Source organism: Rhea americana, unplaced genomic scaffold, assembly GCF_003343005.1.
Source record: "Rhea americana isolate MKP2758 unplaced genomic scaffold, rheAme1 scaffold_393, whole genome shotgun sequence".
NCBI lineage: Eukaryota > Metazoa > Chordata > Aves > Rheiformes > Rheidae > Rhea > Rhea americana.
Window position 1 is genome coordinate 249648 of NW_028186527.1, and position 22194 is coordinate 271841.

General features: G+C 44.3%; 1 protein-coding gene and 1 pseudogene across 1 annotated transcript; one reads left to right on the forward strand and one right to left on the reverse strand.

Annotated features, from left to right (window-relative positions):
* Positions 1 to 407: 407 nt before the first annotated feature.
* On the reverse strand, positions 408 to 7884 carry LOC146590969 (matrix metalloproteinase-9-like). The gene is given in 4 exon segments (XM_085313692.1): positions 408 to 565; positions 5489 to 5653; positions 7207 to 7350; positions 7773 to 7884. Coding segments are annotated over 4 exon segments (579 nt in total).
* Positions 7885 to 13029: 5145 nt separating this feature from the next.
* On the forward strand, positions 13030 to 16587 carry LOC146590970 (sulfotransferase 2B1-like; annotated as a pseudogene).
* Positions 16588 to 22194: the final 5607 nt, after the last annotated feature.

A 22194-nucleotide genomic window follows, 5' to 3' on the forward strand; every position in this document is an offset into this window, starting at 1 on the left:
TCCAGAGGTCCCTTCCAACCTCTACCATTCTGTGATTCTGTAATAAGTAAGGGCCCGTACAGGGAGTGATACTGCAGGGAATGATGTGCTGACTGCTGTACTTGGCACCAAGAGAAAGAGAAGAAAAGCTTCCCAATGGGATCCTGGCTTATTCTAGGAAACACAGGTGGCATTTTACAGCTGCTGCTGTTTCCCTTCAGAGACTGTACACATGTGATAAAGATGACTCCAATGACAGAATGGACTCTGCAGCTATAGTAAACCTGTTGTATTGTAGTGCTGTGCATATGATCAAAGCAACTCAGATTAAATGGATTGTATGAAGCTAAGCAGTAGGTGTTTAARGGATTATAGGCAATGCCAAACAGCTGGGCACTGCCCATTCATTTTTCCATCCTTCCCCTGCATCAGACAGGACAGAAACTCCGCTTGCGGTTCGTGTTGTAGTTGTCAGTAGTGGAACAGCAGAGCTTCCCATTATTCTCRTTCAGGCTGCATTCATTGAATTGCTGGCCTTCGTAAGTGAAAGGGAAAGCACAAGGTTTCTCAGAGGAACGGCTTGGACCTGTGGGAGAGAAGGGCACACACACTGATATCCTGCCTGCATCATGCTTTGAGCTCTGCTTTGACCGGAGCTTCTCTGTGCTGGATATTTCTGTTGTAGGAGGCTAGGGCGAACACCTTGCCTTAGTCACCCTGTTTTCACTACTGGCTTGCTCTGGTGCATGCTAAAGGTGGCCCTGGGAAAGAGATCTTAGTCCATGTTCATACTGTGCCCACAAGGAGGAGCTGCTAATGAAGCACAAATTCACATCCGCCTTTCCCAATTGAAAGAGACTCAGAGGAGGATTAGAGAGGCATCCTTCTCTCTGGCTCAAGTATCTCCATACCATGCTTCAAGGAGGAGATTTTGACCAAGGAAATAAAAGACCAGACRTTTGCATTTAGAGTTACATTCTTTATCAGATGGAAATTACTTGTGTTGCAGCAACCAGTCAAGCTGCAATTTGGTTATCTGGTTTAGYTTTAGCCTGGGTCAGTTTGCTCTGCAACCTCATCCTTAATTTTCAATTTTTGTCCCTCTAAGTTTCCTTTGAACATGTTGGGGATGGATGTTTCAATAAYATTCATGCAGGCTCCATGAAGATTCAAGCATAAGGCCTGTTTCCCTTTGGGTCATCTTCCAGGATCACATGTGCTTTCTTTTTTTCTTGATTACATCCAAGTTCCTCAAACATGTTTGGGTCTGCAGCTGTGGAATAAGGGAGTCTACTGAAGAATGGGCTCCACACTGCCATAGCTCACCCAAGACCTGAGMAAAATGCAAAATGCCCACCTAGAGTTAGGATAGTGACCCTATGATAGGTCCCATTCTCTGATGTCCTAGAGCTGCTTGTGGAGGAATTGCAGCCCTGCCTGTGTAGGAACATAAAATCCATGTTTTGTGCTGGTCATAGCTGCTCATTGTAGCACACCAGAATTTTCCAGGCAGCCTCTCACYCTGGATGCAGGAATGGTGCAACTTCTCCATGTAAATAAATGGGAACACACATTTTGACTCTGTTATTCCATGATACATCTGCAAAAGAGGATCAAAATCAACCCGAGTAATTCACAGATGAATATAAGTTAGGGACCTTCCCACAAATGTCCTGCCTTGTCCCCTATGCATACAAACTGCTCAGAAAGACCAATGTAACAACCCAAGCTGTTCCAGAGGTTAATGCCTGTTATTTTTTTAAAAAAAGCTGACCCCTCCAGCCTCAATATGACTCTGTTTAGCTCCAACATTTAATGAGCTAAAGCTTCCCTATCCATATGCAGATTCTTGCAGAGTGGGATCAAAGTATGACTTTTACCCTTCACATAATTTCTATTTTCATTTTCTTTTTCCCAGTGTTACTGTCCCCCCCTCACCTGCATCACTCCTGTCTTTCCTACTGAATTCTGGCTGATGTATAACAGCTGTTACCTGGCCCTTATATTTGTAACTTGCTTCTTATGGGGAGGAGAGTAGAGCTAAGGAGATATTTACAGTTTTCTGGACAATAGCTCCACAGTTTATCTTGATCATAATTGCTTATTGTAGCACACCACAGATTTCCAGAKCTGTCATTTGTTTTGATACAGCTATAAAATAGCTTCTTCTTGTAGATGAAAGGAAAAACACAGTTTTCACCATTGGAATTTCCTCCATACTCTAGAAATAGAAAAAAGAGCAACARGAGTGTAAGTTGGAGAACAAATAAAAATTATGGAAAAAAAATTCTTTACTTTGTATTTTCTTGAGTAATAAGTACATTTTCACAGCAGTTTTTTTGCATCATTTCTCTAAATCCAGGTCAAAAGTCTTCGCTACTTCAAACCTTTTCAGTGGATGACATCAGSAATAAAAATGAGTGATAATTAACCAGACAGAAGGAATGCATGTATTTTATCTTTTTACCTTAGAATTGTCATGGGAAATGACAAATGATATTTGGAGATGTACCTTGGCTTTCAGAAGACGTGAATGAAATGTGGCATGCAARCTCAGGATAGATATTTAGTGAATGAAGTGAGACTGACTATTTACTGTCTCTTCTAGAATAAAAACCAGGGGCCAATGAAAGAAATTTGGAGCAACTAAGCTGAAAACATCAGAGATTTTTTTTTTTCCTGTACATCATGCAATATATCTGTGGAGCTTCTTGACAAAGGATGTTCCAGATGAAGAAAATATTCATGAGTTTCAGGAGGAACTAAGAAAGTACTTGGAATRCAGTACCTCTGGGGATGTCATTAAACAGACCAAACCTTCCAGCAGCAATTGCTAAAAGAATGATTATCAGCCCATCTAAATCTAATTCAATTCTTTTGCATCCTCCTTCCATACAAGGCTTTAGACTCAGTCCTATTTCTTTCTGTATTCTCCCAAGAAACATGATTCAGACATCTACACAACTTCCCAGACAAGGGCTGAATTCTGAACTCAACTGCCAACCCTGTGCTGTGCCCACCTTTAAAAGCCTCTGTGATGTTGCCAGGCTTAGCTCAGATGTTGGATACCTTACTGACTATTATCGAGACATTTTGAGGCAAGACAGGCTGTGATGAGAATAGCAGAGGCATAATGAAATGCTGCAGTCCCCACAGCAAATTCCTGGTATATCAGAAGGAATGGGCTAATCTGAATAAATACTTGTATGGTGGGATTTAACTCAATTGACTTCAGAGGTCTACAATGAAGACAGCCCTAAAAAGTCTTTGGAGAGAAATTCCTCTCCCCTGAAAGTAGCTGTTTAACCTTTGTCAGGTGCCTCCCACCCAGGGGTGCCTGCTTTGCTATCTATCAGAGCAGTCTAGGTAGCTAACCTGAAATTAGATGAGACAAATCCAAAACTTAGTGTCAATAAGCAGTTGTTTCCAGCACAGAGCTGTTCAGTTTCTCCTTTTCTCAATTTACTTTATTGTYTGCTGAGTTAGAGCACTTTCCTCTAATCCAGTTGTACAAAGACAGCGATAAATTGCCATTGTTGTGGATAAGCTGAAAGGACCAAAATTGCTTGCTAAAAGGCCAGGCTAAACCCAGATTCCTTTTCGTAGCTATTTCTGGGATCTTTCTGGCTTGCCAGTATCAGAGGTGAGCACATAGTTCCTATAAGGACCTCCAAAACCAAGAAGAGGAATAAAAGCATCCCTAGAGAACAGGATCTTCTCTAGCTGTGCAGTCTCAGACCTATTTCTGTGCCAGAGTATCCTGGATGCTATGATGCTAACTTTACTACTGTTTGTCTGTAAGTCCTGAGCCATTCTCCAAACATCAGAAATGACCTGAGTGGAGTCAATTCACACTAGTGGTCATAGCAAAGCCCACCCACTCCTTCCCCAAATGACCAGAACTCTGCGCCCTTCTGCACCCTGCATGACAGAGGCCAAGAGCATGCTGAGGATGCTCTCTTCTCACATCCCTTACCTGCTGTGGAACAGTAGTGCCACTGGTAGTTATAGCTGCTGGTGGAGGAGCACCAGTACCTTCCATCTTGTGAGTCAGTGTCTGTGTAGCTATGGTACAGCTTGGCTTTGTATTTGAATGGAAGGACGCAAGGGAGTTTCCCATTGTTCATACCAGACACTAGTTGGGGGAAGGTTGAGATGGAAGAGAAGATTTAGCTGAGTAGAAACAGGCGAATGGGCTTTCCTTTTCTGTTTGTGTCAGGGAATATTTCTGACCATCCCCAGCTGGGACTGTGAGTTTCAGCTTTGCCCTTTTTAACATCTGCCACTARTATCTGCTGTCTATGGGCAGTGTCCAGTCCTCCATGTCCATTTGCACACTCAGCATCYTCCACACTCAATCAGCTAGGCATTAAGCCTGGAACTGAGGGACTGCATTTTTCCTATTTTCATTAGTACTTTCTGAATTGGTCAGCCCCATCACATGGGGTTCAGAATAGTCTTGGAAAAGAGGGTAGATTCTGAAAATTATGTTAAAWTTTTTTTCTTCTAGTTTTGAGGCCTTAACAGCACCTTCCTGCTCAGCTAATCAAGATAACAATGGGGGAAATCATGAAACTGCTTTCGAATATTTTCTCCTCTCCCTTCATGCACATTCAAGACTTTTAAGATATGTAAAGCCAGTTTTGTTCCCTTCTCTTCTTCTTTTTCCCTTCCCTTCAGTACAAAATTTGCATCTCACACCTACTTTTCCCTGTTGTCTTAGGCACTGCWGATGGAGATGAGGAGGGCTGCCAGTCCAATGGAATGGATTTAGAACACCTGAGTGTCCAGTGATGCCCCCTGCTTGCCTTATTGCCTCCTTTACCTGCCTCTATCYATAAAGAGCAGTGGTGAGGGAGAGGCCAGCGTGGGAAACAGTAGAAGATTTTGGGAAGGAAGGTTTCCTTTTCTCATTTTAAGAACAGCCCTGTGATCATCCTGAGAGAGGTGAATGGCCTGGCAAAGGTCTCCTCTGYTGAGTGTCCTCTCACTGCCCCCTAAGTCCTACATAACCCCACAGTCTACCTGTGGAGATTACCAGTGCCAACCTTACCTTAGCTACCAGTCCTGATCCTGCCAGATCCTGGGTGAATTTTCCCTTCACAATGCCCCAGTGATGAACTGGAGTGAAGGAGTTGTGCTGTCCYACTTGTGGCAATTTAACTGTCTCAGCTTTTCTGTGAACTCTGGTGTTGCCCTGTCCTGCCTCTGTGGCAAACACAGATGAGACTTTCTGAGCTCTGTAACTCCCCATAGCCTTACCAGAAGCCTGGCAGTATGTCCATTTGAGATCCTGCTCATAGTTGCTGCTTAAAGAGCACCATGGAAGCCCTTTGAATGCCCCATCAGTTGTGCAGGAGGTGTAGTCTGACTCTTGTAGGCGAATGGGAAGATACAGGATCCTGTTGGGTTCAAGCTCAGCACTAGGAGCCAGATAGAAAAATGTCAGTGCTGCAGATATTCAGCAATGATCAGGAGAGGAAAGTTGTACAAGGGACATTACACTCACTGATGTCAGCACAGTAGCTCCAGCATCGGTCACGGTCATAGCTGTCTGTGGTGGCACACCAGAATTGTCCATCCTCCATGTGCTCATTAGTGCAGGTGTAAAATGTCTGGTTCTTCTACAGAAAAGGGAAAAAGCAAGTTTGRCCACCCGAGCTGCCCTCATGCTCTGCAGGGAGAGAATAGGACACAATAAGGACAGTGCTTGGAGTTGCACAGATTTTTTCTGAAGAACATCCTTACCTGGAGAGCTGACACCTTCAAGAGACAAGAACTGTGGGTATGCTCTTCTATATAGACAGCTGCAGCCCCAAATCCATTTCCAGTGATTTGAATGTCTAAAGCCCTCTAGACTGGCTCTAGTACCTCTGAAGAGAGATCTGAACCTCATCTCATGCTAAAGGAGGTCTCCAGGAATTGCTCCATGAAGCTTTTTGTTTCTCATGGATGGTACAAGAACAAAGTGACTTGCTTAGACCAGACTTGTAAATCTTCTATGCCTGCAGGACAAGTAGGATGTGTGCAGGCTGGGGTGAATTCAGAGTGTCTCTGCTGTTTCCTGTCACCTCTGCTCTCAAGCCAATGCCYCCAAACAAACCCCATATCCATCACAAGCACATCTCATCATCTGCCTTACCYGACACCTTAGTGACCCATATAAGCTCACTGACTGTTCCACAATGTATGCAGAGATGGCCAGAACCACTCCTTGCCTGAGAAGAGCAAGCCTGAATTAGTCAAAGGAAGATGGAAGCCTGGAGAAGGTGAAGATGCTGGTCAGAGCAAGACTTTTCATGGGATCCCTACATAATTCATCATCATATCCAGGGACAAGCATTTGGCCAATGCCTTATGTGTCTTGATCTTAAAGCTGAGTTCAAACTCRACAGGTCCCTGCATCTATTAAGATCTGACCTATACCTTGTGCACAACTGATTGGGAGTTCTGGTACTCCCTGAGCAACAAGTATGAGTAGGATTTCAAATGGACATACTACGAGGCTTCTGGTAATGATGTTGACTATTTGTAGCCTTCAGGACCAAGGTCCTTTTACAAACTGTACCAGAGATAAAGTGATGAATTGTGAGCAAGTAAGAAAGCGAGAAAGTAGAATGTGACTAAACTGAATTTCTCAGGGGGTAAAGAGTTAGGACAAGCTCATTTGCCTTAAAAGTTGAGATCTGGATACTCAGTTGACTTGAGAGGCAGACATTTCCCAAATCATGTCCTAACGTGGGATTCCACTCTCACTCTAGCCCCATCCCATAATCCTAGACAGACCCAGACATCCAGTCAGTTATTAAGAAGAGGAAAGGTCCAGGCAGGGAAAAAGAGTAAAGTGCAATAGAAGTGAGGGCAGCCCATTCACACACACTCCTACTCTGGGCCCATGTATCATAGCCAGGAGGACCAGCTGAGAGATTGGACAAAGTAGCCTTGGTCTGTATGACTACAGATACCTCCATTTATGAGAGATCAGTCATTCTGTGGAAGCACCTGCTTTTCTCACTGATCATAAAGGGAGAGACTAAAACAGATATACATCTCTAAAGCTGAGTGAGAAAAGTCCTAACTATAAATCTCCTTAAACTGACCAACACACTTGATAAGGGGTAGTTTCTTTGCTGCGTGAGGCTGTTTGCATGGTGTGGCCTTCTATCCCCACCATGGCAGCTCTGAAAAGCAAGGAGAGGTACCCATGGGGCAGGGTCCAGCACTCACCTTGCAAGGTGCGATACTTCCACTTGYCATCCAGGTCGTAGCTGCTTGTTGTGGCACACAAGGGAGTTCCCTTGCTGCTCTCATCCTCAGTGCAGAAGGAGTAGATTCTCTCCTCATAGATGAAGGGGAAGACACAAGGAGTAGATCACCACCTTGGAATGAAAGAGATGAACTACGAGACCCCTAGGAAGGGAAAACTTTGGGTGAAGGAAGAAGAGTGCACTAGCTACACTGAAGGAAAAAACTCTTCTGCAGATCGTGAAGGCAGCAAAGTAGCTCTTTCTGTGGGACACAACTTGACACAGAGAATGGTGACAAACTGCTAGGATCTCAGAATTTAAAGGGCTTTCAGCTTGTGCGGGTAAGAAGCAATGCCTCTTAACACTTCTTTATGGGGAGAGACCTGGTTAATATACCAGTTTAAAATGTGTTTCATCAGTTGTAATGAGGTTCAACTATGTTAAATTTATTTTTTTCCAATATACATCTATCTTTTAAAAGAAAAAAAAATCTGATTAAGATACATATAAATAAAGCAGCTTTTGTCTCTCCTGACGTTTTCTTACCATGACCCTTCATCTTACTCCCAGCAGAATCCACCTGAGAGACCTCAAAGATATCTTGTGGATGATCCTCCTTACTCTGCTTGTACTGATCACCATCTGTGTCCAAACTCATCTTGCAGAGAAGGAAACAAATACCAACAAAATGTATTCTGCACCCAGATCTGTCTAAATGCCTCCTTCCTAGCCCAGATACCTTAGTGCAGATGCCCAGCCTGAAAAGGGGCAATGTTAAGGAATTACCTGTGTCAGCCAAACACAGGGGCAGAGCAAGGACTCCCCAGAGGAGGAAAATAAACCTCAGTGGCATCTTCTGCATGTCCTTTGCAGCTGCTTTTTGCTGCAGCTGACACCCAGAAGGTACCCTTGGCATCTGCCTGCAGCCATATTTATTCAGTGGCAGTGAAGCAGCAAGCCCAGAGGAGGGACAAATTTTCTTTTCTCTGCCCCAAAGTTAGAAGTATTTTTGATTAATTTCCCTGTGCAACAGCTTTGGAGAAGATTAGGACTAGGGAATCAAAAGGAGAGGTAGAGGAGACCATAGCCCAGCTAAGATGAATCAGCAAGGATTACAAAATATTTTCATACCCAACTGAGGGAAACTGAAGAATGGGGGAAGCTGGGGCAGAGGGGGCTAGAGGGAGGTGGAGAGAGTTCAGAGACAGGGACCKTAGGTTATTGTTGCAGACAGATGCAGTATGAGGAAGATCAGGGATTATGGAAAATGTTTTTGGAGGATGTAGAATTTGGGACCATGCAGGACTGGAGATGCTTGGGGTAATGCTAGGGGAGGATATGGGGTCTGTAATGATGCAGGTACTTCGGATGCAGAAATTTTAACTTCAGACGCAAAGAAAAAAACAATAAAACAAAAAACAGTCAGGAGAGATATGGAGATGGCTACATTACCAGCCCTGTAACACCGCAGTGCTCCATTGCCATTTTTGCAACCCCAGATACAGGACTTGGGTGACTTTGTGATGTTTTTTGAAGGATATAGCAAACTAAGATTTCTGCATACAAACCCCTGGGCCTATGTTGCTGAAAAGCAGACTCATCACAGTGCCTATGACTCCATAGCCCTAAAGTATTGGAAAATGCCTCAGCTCCACCACAAGGTTRTGAAGGTGGTTTTCTATCAGCAAAGATGCAAGTGACTCATCCTCTGTAAGAGTTGTGCAAATTTTCATGCCATCATTGGATRGATAAGGGCAAAACACTACAGCTGGAGATCCTGTGTTTCATCTGAGACACAGAGACACAAAGTGACTCTCTGCAGTCATACRGGAAAAGTATTTGGCAGAAATGGGAATTAAACCTGGTACTTTCTTGGTTAAGTCTGGGAACTGGCATGACTGATGTATGAATGTTTCTTATTTGTCAGTAGAAACTGGGGTTGACTTTTGAGTCATCCCACTTTTGAGTCAGCTCCATTGGGGTCGACTTTTGACCTATTTCACTCCTACCTGCAGGCATCTCAAACTTATCTTGTCCACCTTGTGAGCAAGAGGGGCAGATCTGACAGGGCATTTGCAAATTTGTAGTTATAATACCACCATGTAATGATGATGTCCTCATKAAGATGCAAGTTGTGCAGCCAATACGAATTTCGCAGTGCAATACAACAACCAATAGTTTTAAGAACCTATATTTGAAATAGATCTAAGGGCAGTAGCTAGAAATAGATGCAAAAAGCATGGTTTAGGACAGCTTCTTTGGAGYATTCTCCAGGCAATATCTTCTCCAAGCTCTGCAGGTGGAACAACCCCCGCATCTGTTTTTTAAGAAGCAGTCAGCTCATGTGACTTGGAAGTACTTTCCCTGTCACATGCTATTTGCAGTTCCTGAAGTTATTCTGTTGGCCATAACACTGCTAGACAAACTGGTCCTTTGACATTCATTATGAGGAAGCTCTGAGATGTTCCTGCTGTTGAACCTTTCCACCTTTTTATAGCAAAGAGAATCCAGGCAGCTGCTGTATGCCAATGTAAATAAAAGAGGACTTAGCATAAATCAATAAAATGGATACTCACCATCACCACTTACGCAAACCTTTTCAAGGAGTTTAAATACAAAATTACTGAACTGTGTAGCAAGCCTCTTAAACCAGTTTTCTGAGCACAAGGACAGGACAAGGAAATGTGACCCTAATTGTTTATAAGGGCTGCAAGTGATCCAAAGAACCTGTAGATAATCCAGCTGTTTGCATGAAGTTTACCAAAAAAGCAAAGTAAACAAGAAGATACAAAGCCACTTGGAAATGCACCAAACAGGGAATAAAAGGAATGCATAAGCAGGCGCTGTTTGAAAATCCACTCCACATTAAAAAAAAAAAAAAAAAAAAAAAAAAGTTTGTCAGAAGTCACAGTCAGAAGACTTGTCACAGTCAGAAGAGGTGAAGGAGGAAGGAGGCTTCCTGAGGTGCCCTATCCTTCACTTTCAACCCAGTTCAGCACCTTCTCCTTGTCTCCCAGATTTACTTGGACCATCTCAAACAATACCTTTGTATTCAGGCAATGTRATTTGCTGACTGCTCAGAACCCCGTGTATGACTTGGTTTGGGGCAATTACTGTAGGTCAGGGCATGATGACATGGACTTCTCTGGGGCTCACTCCAGCAGGGGAGCATCATGCTAGTCAGCCTGTAGGGTTGCAGCTCAAAGCACATACAGTGCTTATAAGCACCTRAAAGTTACACACCCACATACAAGTTAGCTGCTAGATTCCCTTTATGTTCAGTGGGAAGAGACAAGGAATCATCTCCCAAAAGAGTGGGCATCTGACAAGCTTGATAATCCAATCTGCATGTATTCCTGCTCTCCATCATCTATAGCAAGAGAAAGCTGAGAGCCTCCACAGAAGACCCAGGAACATGATTTATGCTGAAAAAAAATCATCCTTTAGTATATCTTATTTTGATTACCCATTCACTACTTACCCAAAGGAGGTAATATGTAACCTTTAGCTGAGACCTGTGGAAAAATTCCTCTTTTACTTTCATAACCAAAACAGATATTAATGTTTTTGTTGCCTTTTGATTTCCTTGTTTTTTGAATTTCTACCCAAATGAAGATTCCATTTTGTGAACTGGAGCATCAGGACAATGCACAAGGTCTTTCATAGTATGATGCTTGATGTATTTTCCATTTTAGCACAAATGAATGTTCTTTAATGGGCCTTCAGTCCTCTAATACGACTTTTTGCATTGAATTCAGGCTTCACTGGGTCAGTTTGGAGGATCTTTCTGAAATCTTAGTGTTGAAAAAATGAAGATATTCACACCTCTGCATTATGTTTTAAAAATTTAGCATATATTAATTCATTTTTAGCTTTCAAATATTGTTAAATTTCTGTTAATTCWGACTTCACTAATGTAGTTTGGAATTATTTGCATATAATAATAATTACATCATACTGATAAATGTATATTGTTATAAATATTTGACAGTCTTYATAATAATTAAAAAATACTTTAAATGTCCTGGCAGCAATTTAAAACCTTTTTCTCTTCTTTTTCATTAGAGCTGGTTAATGCTTTCTTCTATGAGAAAATTTAAAAAATATCTAAAACTTAATATGTGCTTTTTCAGTTTTCTCTATCTTTTGACTAACTAAACCTTATTTATARTATTTTCATGCATTTTAATAAAATTATATATATATATTTAAAAACAGATTGCTACCTTGCTTTTTAACTATACAGTTATGTCAATGTGTTTAAAAATATATTCCTTATCTAACTGTTGTAATTATTTAGGGTAATATACTTACTTTTTAGAGGGCGAAATCTATCGATTGAGTAAGTATACTGTACATTTCAAGCTGCACCAATCTGTTGCATAATGAAACACTAGACAGATTTCTTTTAGGTCTGTCTGAGAAATTTAGATACCTACTCAGGAAAAGTTAAATTTTGATAATACTTTAGAGACTTTTCCTTTATCTCTTAGTTTTGTACAAAGGCCTAGATATGCGGAATATTTTCTGTCTGTTTCCTTTCCTGCTTTGTGCTTTGTTGAGTGTTACTGGAGCTCTCATTCTACCCATAAAAACTCACTCTGCTCTTAAAAAAAACTTCAAAAAAATTCTACTGTTAAAAGCCAGCTGGTTTTGAATTATTGTGATATTGGCAAACTTTCTTTTCTTTCTTTTCTTTTTTTATTTTTTTTCCCTCTGTGGATCAAGGTTGTTTGTGGCTCATTGGCRAAACTGCACAGTCAGAAAGAATTATGTCCCACTGCAATTGCAAAGCTGTTGTAAGGGTATATTGTCTCTCTTCCTTCGGCTATAACTACTATCATGCATGCAACAAAAATAGCTTTTTAAATTCCTTTTCAGTAAAAGACAGTTATGAGAGGAGGTTTTAGAAAAACAGAAAGAGGAACATGAAAAGGGACAGTTACTCATTTTGCTTCATGAAATAATGCAACTATTCACTTGTAAAAAAATTATGAGCATGTTATTCTTTTTCAAGGTTTTTGCTAAACATTATTTTTTAAGTCAAAGCAACAAACACAATGGATGTCCTCAAGGGTTAATTTCATTTCTCTCATCCACTGTTAATGGAATACCTGTGGTGAGATAACATTCCACTTTGAAGTGAAGTGTTTAAACATTTCTTAATCATATTTTCTCTCATGTTTGCTTTGAAAACAAAACTTGCTCTTAAGGGAAATCACTGTTTTAGCTTTTTTTAAAAAAAAAAAAAAAAAAAAAAGCTGTTCCATGCTATCAAAGCTAATATTTGCTACTTCTCAAACACTATTCATATGCACTGTGTGCTTTATTTATTTTTCAGTCTACTGTTGATAGCACATTCTGTTACATGAAATTTTCAAAATAACTATCTTCTTGGAATAAAACTTTTCTCTTGCTGCATACACTCCTAGTGGAATATTCAGAAAATACTATTAATTTCACATATGATTATATGGCACTACTAGTTTTATTTTGTGTGTTTCTAATTAATGACATTAAGGTCCACTGTCCTTTGGTCCAGAGCAGTCCATATAATTGCCCCAGTAGAGGAAGAATTTCCCCTGTTCCTCCTCCTCTCCTCCTATAATGTAGTCATAAAGATTTTTAATGAAAAGGGGAATAACTRCTCTGTCCTTTATTGCTGTAGCAACATCTCTTCTTTTCCTGGGAGACTTTTTAAATTAATCTATAATTTCCTCTGAATTGCAGTCAACTGTGTTCTCTTCCTTATAGAAATTGCAGCATTTTTATGGCCCAGTTTCAGCACATCCCACAAAGACTCATGGCAGTAGGCAAGCTGGAGTTGTTAGGGGGTTTTCAGATGAGGTACATGAATTTGTAGTGTTAAAGGGAAATGGGAAGGAACAGAAGCACTGCATGGGACCTTTGTTGGAGGTTTAATAGCATATTTGGAGGAAAAGAGAGAAACTCATCTGAGAAACAGAGGGAGCATAGGAGAAAAGTGAGGTTCTTGCAGTGGGGGTGAAGTTAAGGACAAACCCTCCCTAAATGACTTGCACAGAGCTATGCACTGGTGTGCTCTCCATAACCCTCTGTTTGTGCCCTCCCCTCCATGGGAAAGGGATGACTACTGGACTTTGGCTTTTGTTAATCATTGTTCCAGGATGGTGGCGCAAGAGCAGAAACCTTTTGTCTCCCCTTCTTCCCTCTCCAGCTCCTGGCAGCTCTGCAGACCTTTAGTTCCAGGAGCAGAGCAAGGCTGGATTTTGGGCACCAGATAGGGAATTTTTGGCTTGCAGCTGCCTTCTGTTCCACCTTGACTGGCCAGAGATCCCATTATGATGTCTGCTTCACACTTTTCTGAGCTACGAGGACAGGTTAACCCATGGAGCAGCAAGGGGACTAAGAGAAGTCAGTCCATTAGCAAGAATCTAGCCCTAGACCTTAAATGTATTGTGAACCAGCAGATTCCCCCCCCCCCCCAACCCAGATAACCTGCTGTTTGCATAGCCTCCTTTTGAGGAAGGATCAGAGAATGTTTGAGTGGATTATCCCATAATATACAGCTCCTTTGAAGTCTGCCTGCTGTTTTGAATAGGGATTGTCTTGGCACRTGTTTGGGATCTACTACAGGGGAGGAAATTTCCTCACTGGGGATCAGTACCCTTACCCTGTCCTCCTCCTTCCCCACAGTGACCCTCACAGATCCAGGCACCATGCCTGTATTCAGTATGTGGTGTACCAAGGCATTAAATTCCTCCCTTCCTACAACTCTAAGCACACCCTGAGTTTTGCAGGCAACGAGTTCTTAGTGAGGGACGGCAACATCTTCAACATCATCTACCCCAAGCCTAGTTCAAGGRGAAGACAGCAGAGCAGGGCAAGGGAGGAAAGGGTGGCATAGGCTAGGCTGGGAGAGATGTGCTTAGTAGGGTTTGGGGGAAGGTCCAGGGCAGGGAAATGGGAGGGATTTAGAAGCATCTCCAGGTGAGGTTGAATCTCTTCCTTTGGCAGGGAATAGGAACCTTTTGGGTGGTATGGGGCATCTTTTACTGTAGTGGTTGTGTGTGGGCAGGGGAGTACCATCTCTTGGGAGGGCACAGACTTGGTGGTGAAGATGCTGCTGACAAAGCAACTTTGGTTTTGTGAGATCTGCCCATCTCTGCCCCTGGGGCAGAGATGCACCTCTACTTTCCCTGGCAGGCATTGTGTGGATGACTGAGATCCTGAGCCTTATCTGCAGCCATGACCATCTTGGCTGGAGCCGAACCATCCTCAATTCTGACCATGTGCCCTAGTTTTCAAACCGACTGGGCCTGGAGTCACCCTCAGCTACCCCTCACCTCACCTACTGACCTGTCACCTCTCCAGGCACATCTTCCCCCAGTCCTTCTCCTGCTCCAGGGCCAAGGTATGATGGGTATCCATGGAAAGCTTGAAGGAGGCAGGAGCCTGGGAGGACCTGGGAGCTGGGGAGCTTGGAAGTGACAGGACATCGAGTAAGGACCTTGGTGTTCTCCTATGACAGTGGGAAGTGTCCTACATGCCATCCAGATGGAAATGTACAGCCCCTCATGTCATGTCTTGCCCCCTACTCTGGGGCATCTCCATTGACTCTAGAGGCATATGTTTTCATGGACCACTGGCTAAGGTCTGGGTGATGGAGTCTAGCTGAGAGCTGGTGCCTGTGTGGAAGACTTCTCCATTTAGAGAGCCACCCTAGTGCCAGTGCCTGGACATTTAAATTCCCGTGCTGGGACTGTTTAATCCCTATATGCACTCTACTCCAGGTTATTTACGCTCTATGGGATCCTGGAGACATTGTCATCTTCTGTTATTACTTCTCCAAGTTGTGCAACAGCTATAAAGACCCCACATCCTCTGAGCAGTTCCTGAGGCGCTTTCTGAATGGAGAGCATGAGTGTGGTTTAGGGCATGCTCATGGCATTAGGAGGTCTCTCATTGCTTCTAGCTCAAGGGTCTTTTGCTAGGGCCCCCTGAAGATAGCTATGAAATTAAGTTTTCTCCAGGAGTGGAGGATGGATAAGGAGGTAGATAAAACAAAGCAGTTTGGAGAGATATGCCAGCCTGCAAAAAAATCTGTTGTGCTCTGAAGCAGATGGAAAGTGGATTTCACCACCTTCTCTTACAGAATTCAGAAGTCTTCTGGAAGTGTTGGTCAGAAAATCCTATAGAGCTCTTGCTGGAGCTGAGCTGTGAGCCCTGCACACCGCTAGCCTCAGTCTCTTCTTACTGTGTTCTCTGAGCCTGTTCCTGCTCCTGTATTTGCAAGGAAAAGAAACAGCATCATCACAGCAGTGTTTGGCTGAACCGGGCAACTCGAGCAGGAGGGTGGCTGGAGAAGACAACATCGCTCAGCTGTGATCACAGTCCATTCCCCTTCCTTGGCTGACCCTCCCAGCCACTTCCATATACACTTTTGCTCTGGCCCACCTCATGGCTGCTGTGCTCCTAACCTTGTGTTAACCTTCCTCTGCCTTGCACACCCCCTACCCTGCCCCAGCCTGTTCCCAGATCTGCTACCTTTTGTCTCTCATCAGTGCCCCATGGTTCCTGTTTTGAACACCTCCTGGATGGAGATGAAGGGCAGGGAGAATTTTTTCTTCATCACCTATGAAAAACTGAAGCAGGTAGAAACCTGGGCAGATCTCATGGCTCCAAACAGGAGACTGGTCTACTGCAAATCAACTCTACCTAGTGCCAGAGCATGAACTATAGACTGAATCCACCTCAGCCTACCTGCCCCCTGAGACAGCCTGGAGGCTTGTCACAAGCCCTTCAGTGGTAACAGGCTCCATATGTATCCCCAGGACCTGCAGGGTGGTGTGCAATGTCTCTGCCAGTTTCTGGGGCAGGATTTAGATGAGGATGCCATCTCTTTGGTAGTGCAAAATGCCTTCTTCATATCCATGTGGGACAATACAGTGTGCAGCTCCATCCTGCACATTGGGTGAGTGCAGGAGGTCCCACTGTAATGCTTCAGGGAACCTGCCTAGAAGGTGTAGCAATGGGGCTTCAGTGTCTCCATGGGGACAACCTCAGCAAGGATATTCAGAGAGCAGCGATGTATGCATTTGGGTCTGGAGGACAGGTTCGTGGGGATAGACTCTCATTTTGGAGAACCCTTTAGGGTGGTAACTGGACTAAAGAGCTGAGCCTATCTCTCTATGCCCATGGAAAACAGAGCAGAGAGAGAGGCTGTGTGCTGGGATGTGCTTTGAGCCAAAAATCTCTTTTTTCAGGCATCTGTAGAGACTAGAAGAACCATTTCTTGGTGGCACAGAGTAAGGTCTTCAACAAGATCTACAAGGACGGGATGCAGGGCCTAAACATGGCCTTTCCTTGGGACAGGCATTAGGATCCAGATCTAGCTTAGGCTGCCTAAGCACTAGGTATAAAGCAGCTGTTGGCAGCTGTGGGACTTGAGATCCCTGGATGGTGTTGGTCAGAGAGAGATGTACCACTCCCTTGGACCCAGGGATACAAATGGCACTTCACCCCAGTGTGTAAGCAATTAATTTGCACCCTTTCCGTTTGAGCTGTGAGGATTTTCTCATGGAGCTGTACTTCTCTGTCCCCTCCTACCATGCCTCAACCCTTTTTCTCCTGAGGCTGGCTCAGGGATGCCCTGACAAGGATCCTTCTCCCTGCCCTCCAACACATTCCTCTTTTGCCAGCACAGGAGTGTAGCAAGAGCTTCCCCCAAGAGCACACAGACAGAATATGTTCTGTCCATCTCAGAGTGCTCTGGCTACAGCACTGACCAGTGCAGCATGTTCAGGAGCTGCTGTCAACTGAAATGTTCCCTTGGGGATGTTCATTTAATGTGCTGTAGCAGAACAACAGAGCAAGTGGGACGCGCGACTTGGACACAGAGGAGCCTTTCAGACCTCCTGACCAATGGAAAGACAAGAAGGTACAGGAGGTTGGAGAGTGACAGGATGACTCAGGGGCACGTATCTGTGGCCATGTTCAGGATAGGAGCAAGAGGAGAGGAAGGGCTTGCTCAGCCCAGACAGACAAGCCCAGATGGGAGCCTGGAGGATGCACGTATAGCCTAAAGTGGGAGAGCAGAGGTATGCAGAAAGAAGAGGCGATAGCTGGACATAGGCCTTGAGTGAATGCCTGGGAGCTGCCCTACTTACAGACTAGCAGAATTGGCTGTCCGGAGCTGCTGCATATTATGGCCAAAGTAAGAGGAATAAGGGAAGGGGTACAGTGCTGAGACCTACATCCACATTGGCTTGGACTGAGAAGGGCAGGAAAAGGGCTTACTTTGGCCAGAAGGGACAGACATGGAGCAAGGAAGCCTCAGTGTAGAGATAGCACCTTAGTGAAGTGTAGGGTGAGGTATGTCAGAGATAGTCCACAGAGAAGGAAGTACGGTTCAAGGATAGCCCTCTATGGCTTCACAGAGATAAGTTGGGGAGAAGATGGTCCTATGCAGGATGAGTGGGAGCTGACATTGGAGAAGCAGGAGGAGAAATAGGTGAACACAGATGGAGGAGGAAGGAAAATTTTCAAAACAGAGAACCGTGTGGCAGAGGTTGACAGGTCCAGGGGYATTTGGAGTAGTGTGCAGGAGCTTTCTGTGGGAGAAGCTGTGGGGCTGGTCTTGTTTAGGTCTCTTCTGATTGCCATGCAGCACTTACAATGGAGCAGGGAAATGCCTTCATAGTACAAGATTGCAAAAGAGCTTTCTTGGTAGGGTGAGGGGATAGACTCCAGAGTTTGTAGCAGATTTCTCTCAACATTCAAATCAATTCTTGGGTCTTTTCTCCACCGCCTTTCCAAGACTTTGACATTAAACTGCCCCCCCCACCCTTGTGGTGGTATGTATGACCCCCTGACTAGGGTATCCAGGTTTTCCCCACTCCTTACACCCACTGCCTTCTCCCTGCCCACATTCCTTGTCATATTTCTTTTCCAGGGTCCATGTCCTGACCCAGGTGAGGAGGTTCACTATGGGCAGCAGGTGATGCAGAGCTCAGGGTTGCACTCTGCACTCACGTTATCTGCAAAGTCAGGAGGCAGGATGAGGTAGGATTTGATGCCATGAACTCTCTATAAATGGATCAATGTAAGAGATGTGAGGATACAAGAAAAGGAAATGAATTCTCCATGCTAGAGCCCTTTCCCCAAAGATCTTATCTCTCTCCATCCGAGCCTTCTCTCTCTGCTTCTCCCTACCCCTTATCTTGCATAGACCCTACCATGAGCTGCAGCCCTGTCTGTGCTTCTCTCTCTCCTGTAGTATTCCATCTCCTGCTTCTCCTCCCCATGCTTTCCTGCATCACCTTCATGCATCTGCTCTCTCCTGTCCTCATGGGACAGCTGGGCCACCCCATCCTACTGTGGTCAGCTCAGCACAAACTCATTGCTCACTCTCTTTGCTCTTCCAACCCCTCTTTGTTACTGTGGCCTCTCATGCTGATCTGAGATCAGAGCTAATTGGGAAGGGTGAAACTCTGGTGGTCCCTAGCAACTCTGCAGAGAAGGAAGAGGTGATGGTGAGCTCTGCARACCTACAGAGCCTGTAAGCAAGAGGAAATCCCCTCTAAATCCCACATAAAGGAACGAGCTCAGGCATTTTGCTCAGTATGGCTTCCTGCTGTCCTCTGCTGTTGCTTGACCACACTTTCATTAAGTCCTTGTATATTGTGCTGAGGCACTGATCTGCCACCAGCACAGGACTGAAACAGAGTTCATGGCAGAGGAGTAAGGTGTGACTCCTATTTGCTAGACATGAGCAAACTCCAGTTTTGCTGCAGCCAATCAGTACTAAGCAAATAATGGGAGAGCTTTAAATTTAAGTGCTTCTCTGTGTCCAGAAGCACACTGAATCCTGCAGATCTCTGCGGGAGAGATGAGCTTTGCCTACAGACATGAAACTTAGAAAACTCTCTGCAGTTCCCTGGAGGTTCTTCTTGCTATCTCAGTCATTGTATTTCTTCAGCTAAGAAACTCTCCTCCCTCCATAGGAAAAGTCCAAGAGGGATATGCACAGCTCTTTCCTCATAAAGGGGAGATGCCAGCAGGTCCAGTGGAGGTTTAGGAGGCCACTGGTAACTCTGTTGCCAGTGCTAACATATAAGAAGAAATGGTGAAATGGCTTTGAGTAAAGAAGGACCAAGCCACAGGGACTTGAAAGCAGAGTTTTGTCCTTGTATGGGATAGGTTGTTCAGCAGGATGTTAAAAAATTGCCCCCACTTTGATGGCCAAGAATGTGAACTCTCCAAACACAAATGATTTGTCCAAGGAGAACATGCACAATCAAGATGAGAGTTAGTGGTGGTATACAGGAGTTTAGGAGAGGTGTCTGTGTATAGACAAGACAGCTTGGCCATTGCACCTCTGCTGAGCCAGCCTGATAGTGTTTAAACTAGGTAATGGATTTTAAAGAGGCAGGGCTAGTCACTATATCATGGGGATTTAGAAGCACAGCCTTGTCCTTGTGCTKGGAAACATACAGCAGGATGGGATCATAGCCAAATCATTCCTTCATTACAGACAGTCATACTTCTGCAGCAATTTAAATGTTTAACCCCACAGACAGGTTCTGGGAAATAAAAGAAGTGGAAGGACCTTTGTGGGGCTTGATCTAGAGTCTGCGCTGTAGTTTATGTACCTCTGAGCCTCCTCAGAACAGGAGTAATTGGACCCTCCAGTGGTCCCAAGCACTTCTGCAGAGGGAGAAGAGTTGAGGGTGAGCTCTGTAAACCAATGGTTTGAGTCCAAAAGTGAAAAACAAAACCTWTCCTACACTATTCCAAGATAGGGGAGGCCTGAATAAGATCTCTCTGTAGTGACTTTAGTGACTCTGGCTGTATCTCCCAGGAAATGAGGCTGTGATTTATTACAAGTAGCACTTTGGCTGTTGCATCCCTGTAAAATGCTAGGGGACTTGCAGTTGAAGAACCAGATTAGTGCCCTGCAGGATGAGGAGAATCTGGACATGACTTCAAGGGAAGCAGCTGGGCCGACAGACCCAGCGCCTGGCGGGAACGCTTGGAAGAAGYGACGAGTGGTTGTTGCAGGTGACTCCATGCTGCAGGGCACATATCTGCTGACCTGACCTCTTGTCTAGAGAGGCTGCCTGCTGGGGGCTTGTATATGAGATGTCATCAAAAGACTGCCAAGGCTCGTTCACATGTCAAACTACTACCCTGTGCTGCTCTTTCATGTGGGTGCTAATGATATCAAGGGCAAATTGGAAACAGTCAGACATGATTTCAGAGCTCTGGGCATGGTGGACAAGGATCTGGGAGCTCAAGTGATCTTCTCAATCCTGCCAATGAGGGGGAAGAATAGGAGAAGGAGCAGATGGATCTTCCAAGTTAACAACTGGCTGCACTGCTGGTTATGGCGACAGAGTTTTGGTTTTCATGATCATGGGACCCTGTCTGAAGATCAGCAACTGGTGGGGAGAGATGGGATCCACCTCACTAAGCAGGGCACACATGTCTCTGACAACAAGTTGGCCAGCCTGCTAAAGAGCTAAACTAGGTACCTTAAACTAGGTAGGATGGGGAAGAGGAGAGTTATAAAGACAAGGTAGTCAACAAAACGCAGCTCAGGTTGGGAGGCTTCCATCAAGTGCATGCAGCTGGGGATGTGCGTATGAGACATGGCTGTGGGGGACCTGTACACCCTTCCTGCGAAACCTGCAGGCATGACTACCTCTCTGAAATGCCTGTACACCAATGCATGCAGCATGGGGAATAAACAGGAGGAACTGGAGATCTGTGTGTGGTCTCAGGGCCATGATCTCATTGCAGTCGCAGAGACATGGTGGGATAGCTCGCATGACTGGAACACTGTCATGGATGGCTATGTGCTTTTTAGGAAAGACAGGCCAGGAAGGTGAAGTGGTGGAGTTGTTCTTTATGTGAGAGAGCAACCGGAATGCATCAAGCTCTGCCTAGGGCTGGAGGAAGAGGAAGTCAAGAGCTTATGAATGAAGATCAAAGGACAGGTTAACACGGGGGACACTGTTGTGGGTGTCTACTACATGCCCCCTGACCTGGAAGAGGAAGTCAATGAGGCCTTCTATAGGCAGCTGGAAGTAGCCTCATGATCTCAAGCCTTTGTTCTCATGGGGGACTTCAACCACTGTGATATCTGCTGGAAGGAGACTCCAGAACCTCTCTGGGCAACCTGTTCCAATGCTCTGTCACTCTCACAGGGAAGAAGTTCTTCCTTATATTCAGGCGGAACTTCCTGTGTTTCAGTTTGTGCCCACTGCCTCTTGTCCTGTCACTTGGCACTATGGAAAAGAGTTTGGCCCCATCCTCTTGACACTCCCCCCCCCCCAAGGTATTTGTAGACATTGATAAGATCTTCTTATCTCAGTCTTCTCCAGGCTAAAAATGCCACTCTCTCAGTCTTTCAGAAATATAAAGACAGAGGGCTTGAAGAAAGTAGTTTTTAACAACCTCTTTGAACAGTTTGAAGGGAAGTATAAAGCTGATCTAAGATATTAGTAAGAGGAAATAATTTCAGGAGCATGGCTCATTTCTTCATCAAGCAACATCAAGGAGAAAGGCAAGCAGAACTAGGAAGGCACTATGTGACCAGCATAGTGTAGGGAAGAATTTTTCAGCAACTCAGAGGGAAAAGGAAGTTTGTGAAAGTGGGTGTCAATCAGTATGATGTGTTAATGGTTTCTACATGCTTCCATTTTCACTAAAATGCCTTATTGTTATGACAGGGCTAAAATAATTACTAATAAGGAAAAGATTAAAGACAAGTTGAAATAGTGAATCCTTACTTAGGGTAGACGTGTTTTTTCCACTTGATTTCAAGTCCTAATCCTTTCAAAATTCACCCAAAATTATTCGGGAAACTGGCTGTAACAATGATTGTCTTTATCAGTGTATGGGAGATGGTGGAGGTTCCAGATAAGTGGTAGATTTGATACAGTACATAGAAACAAGACATTAGAACATTTAGAAACAAGAAGGG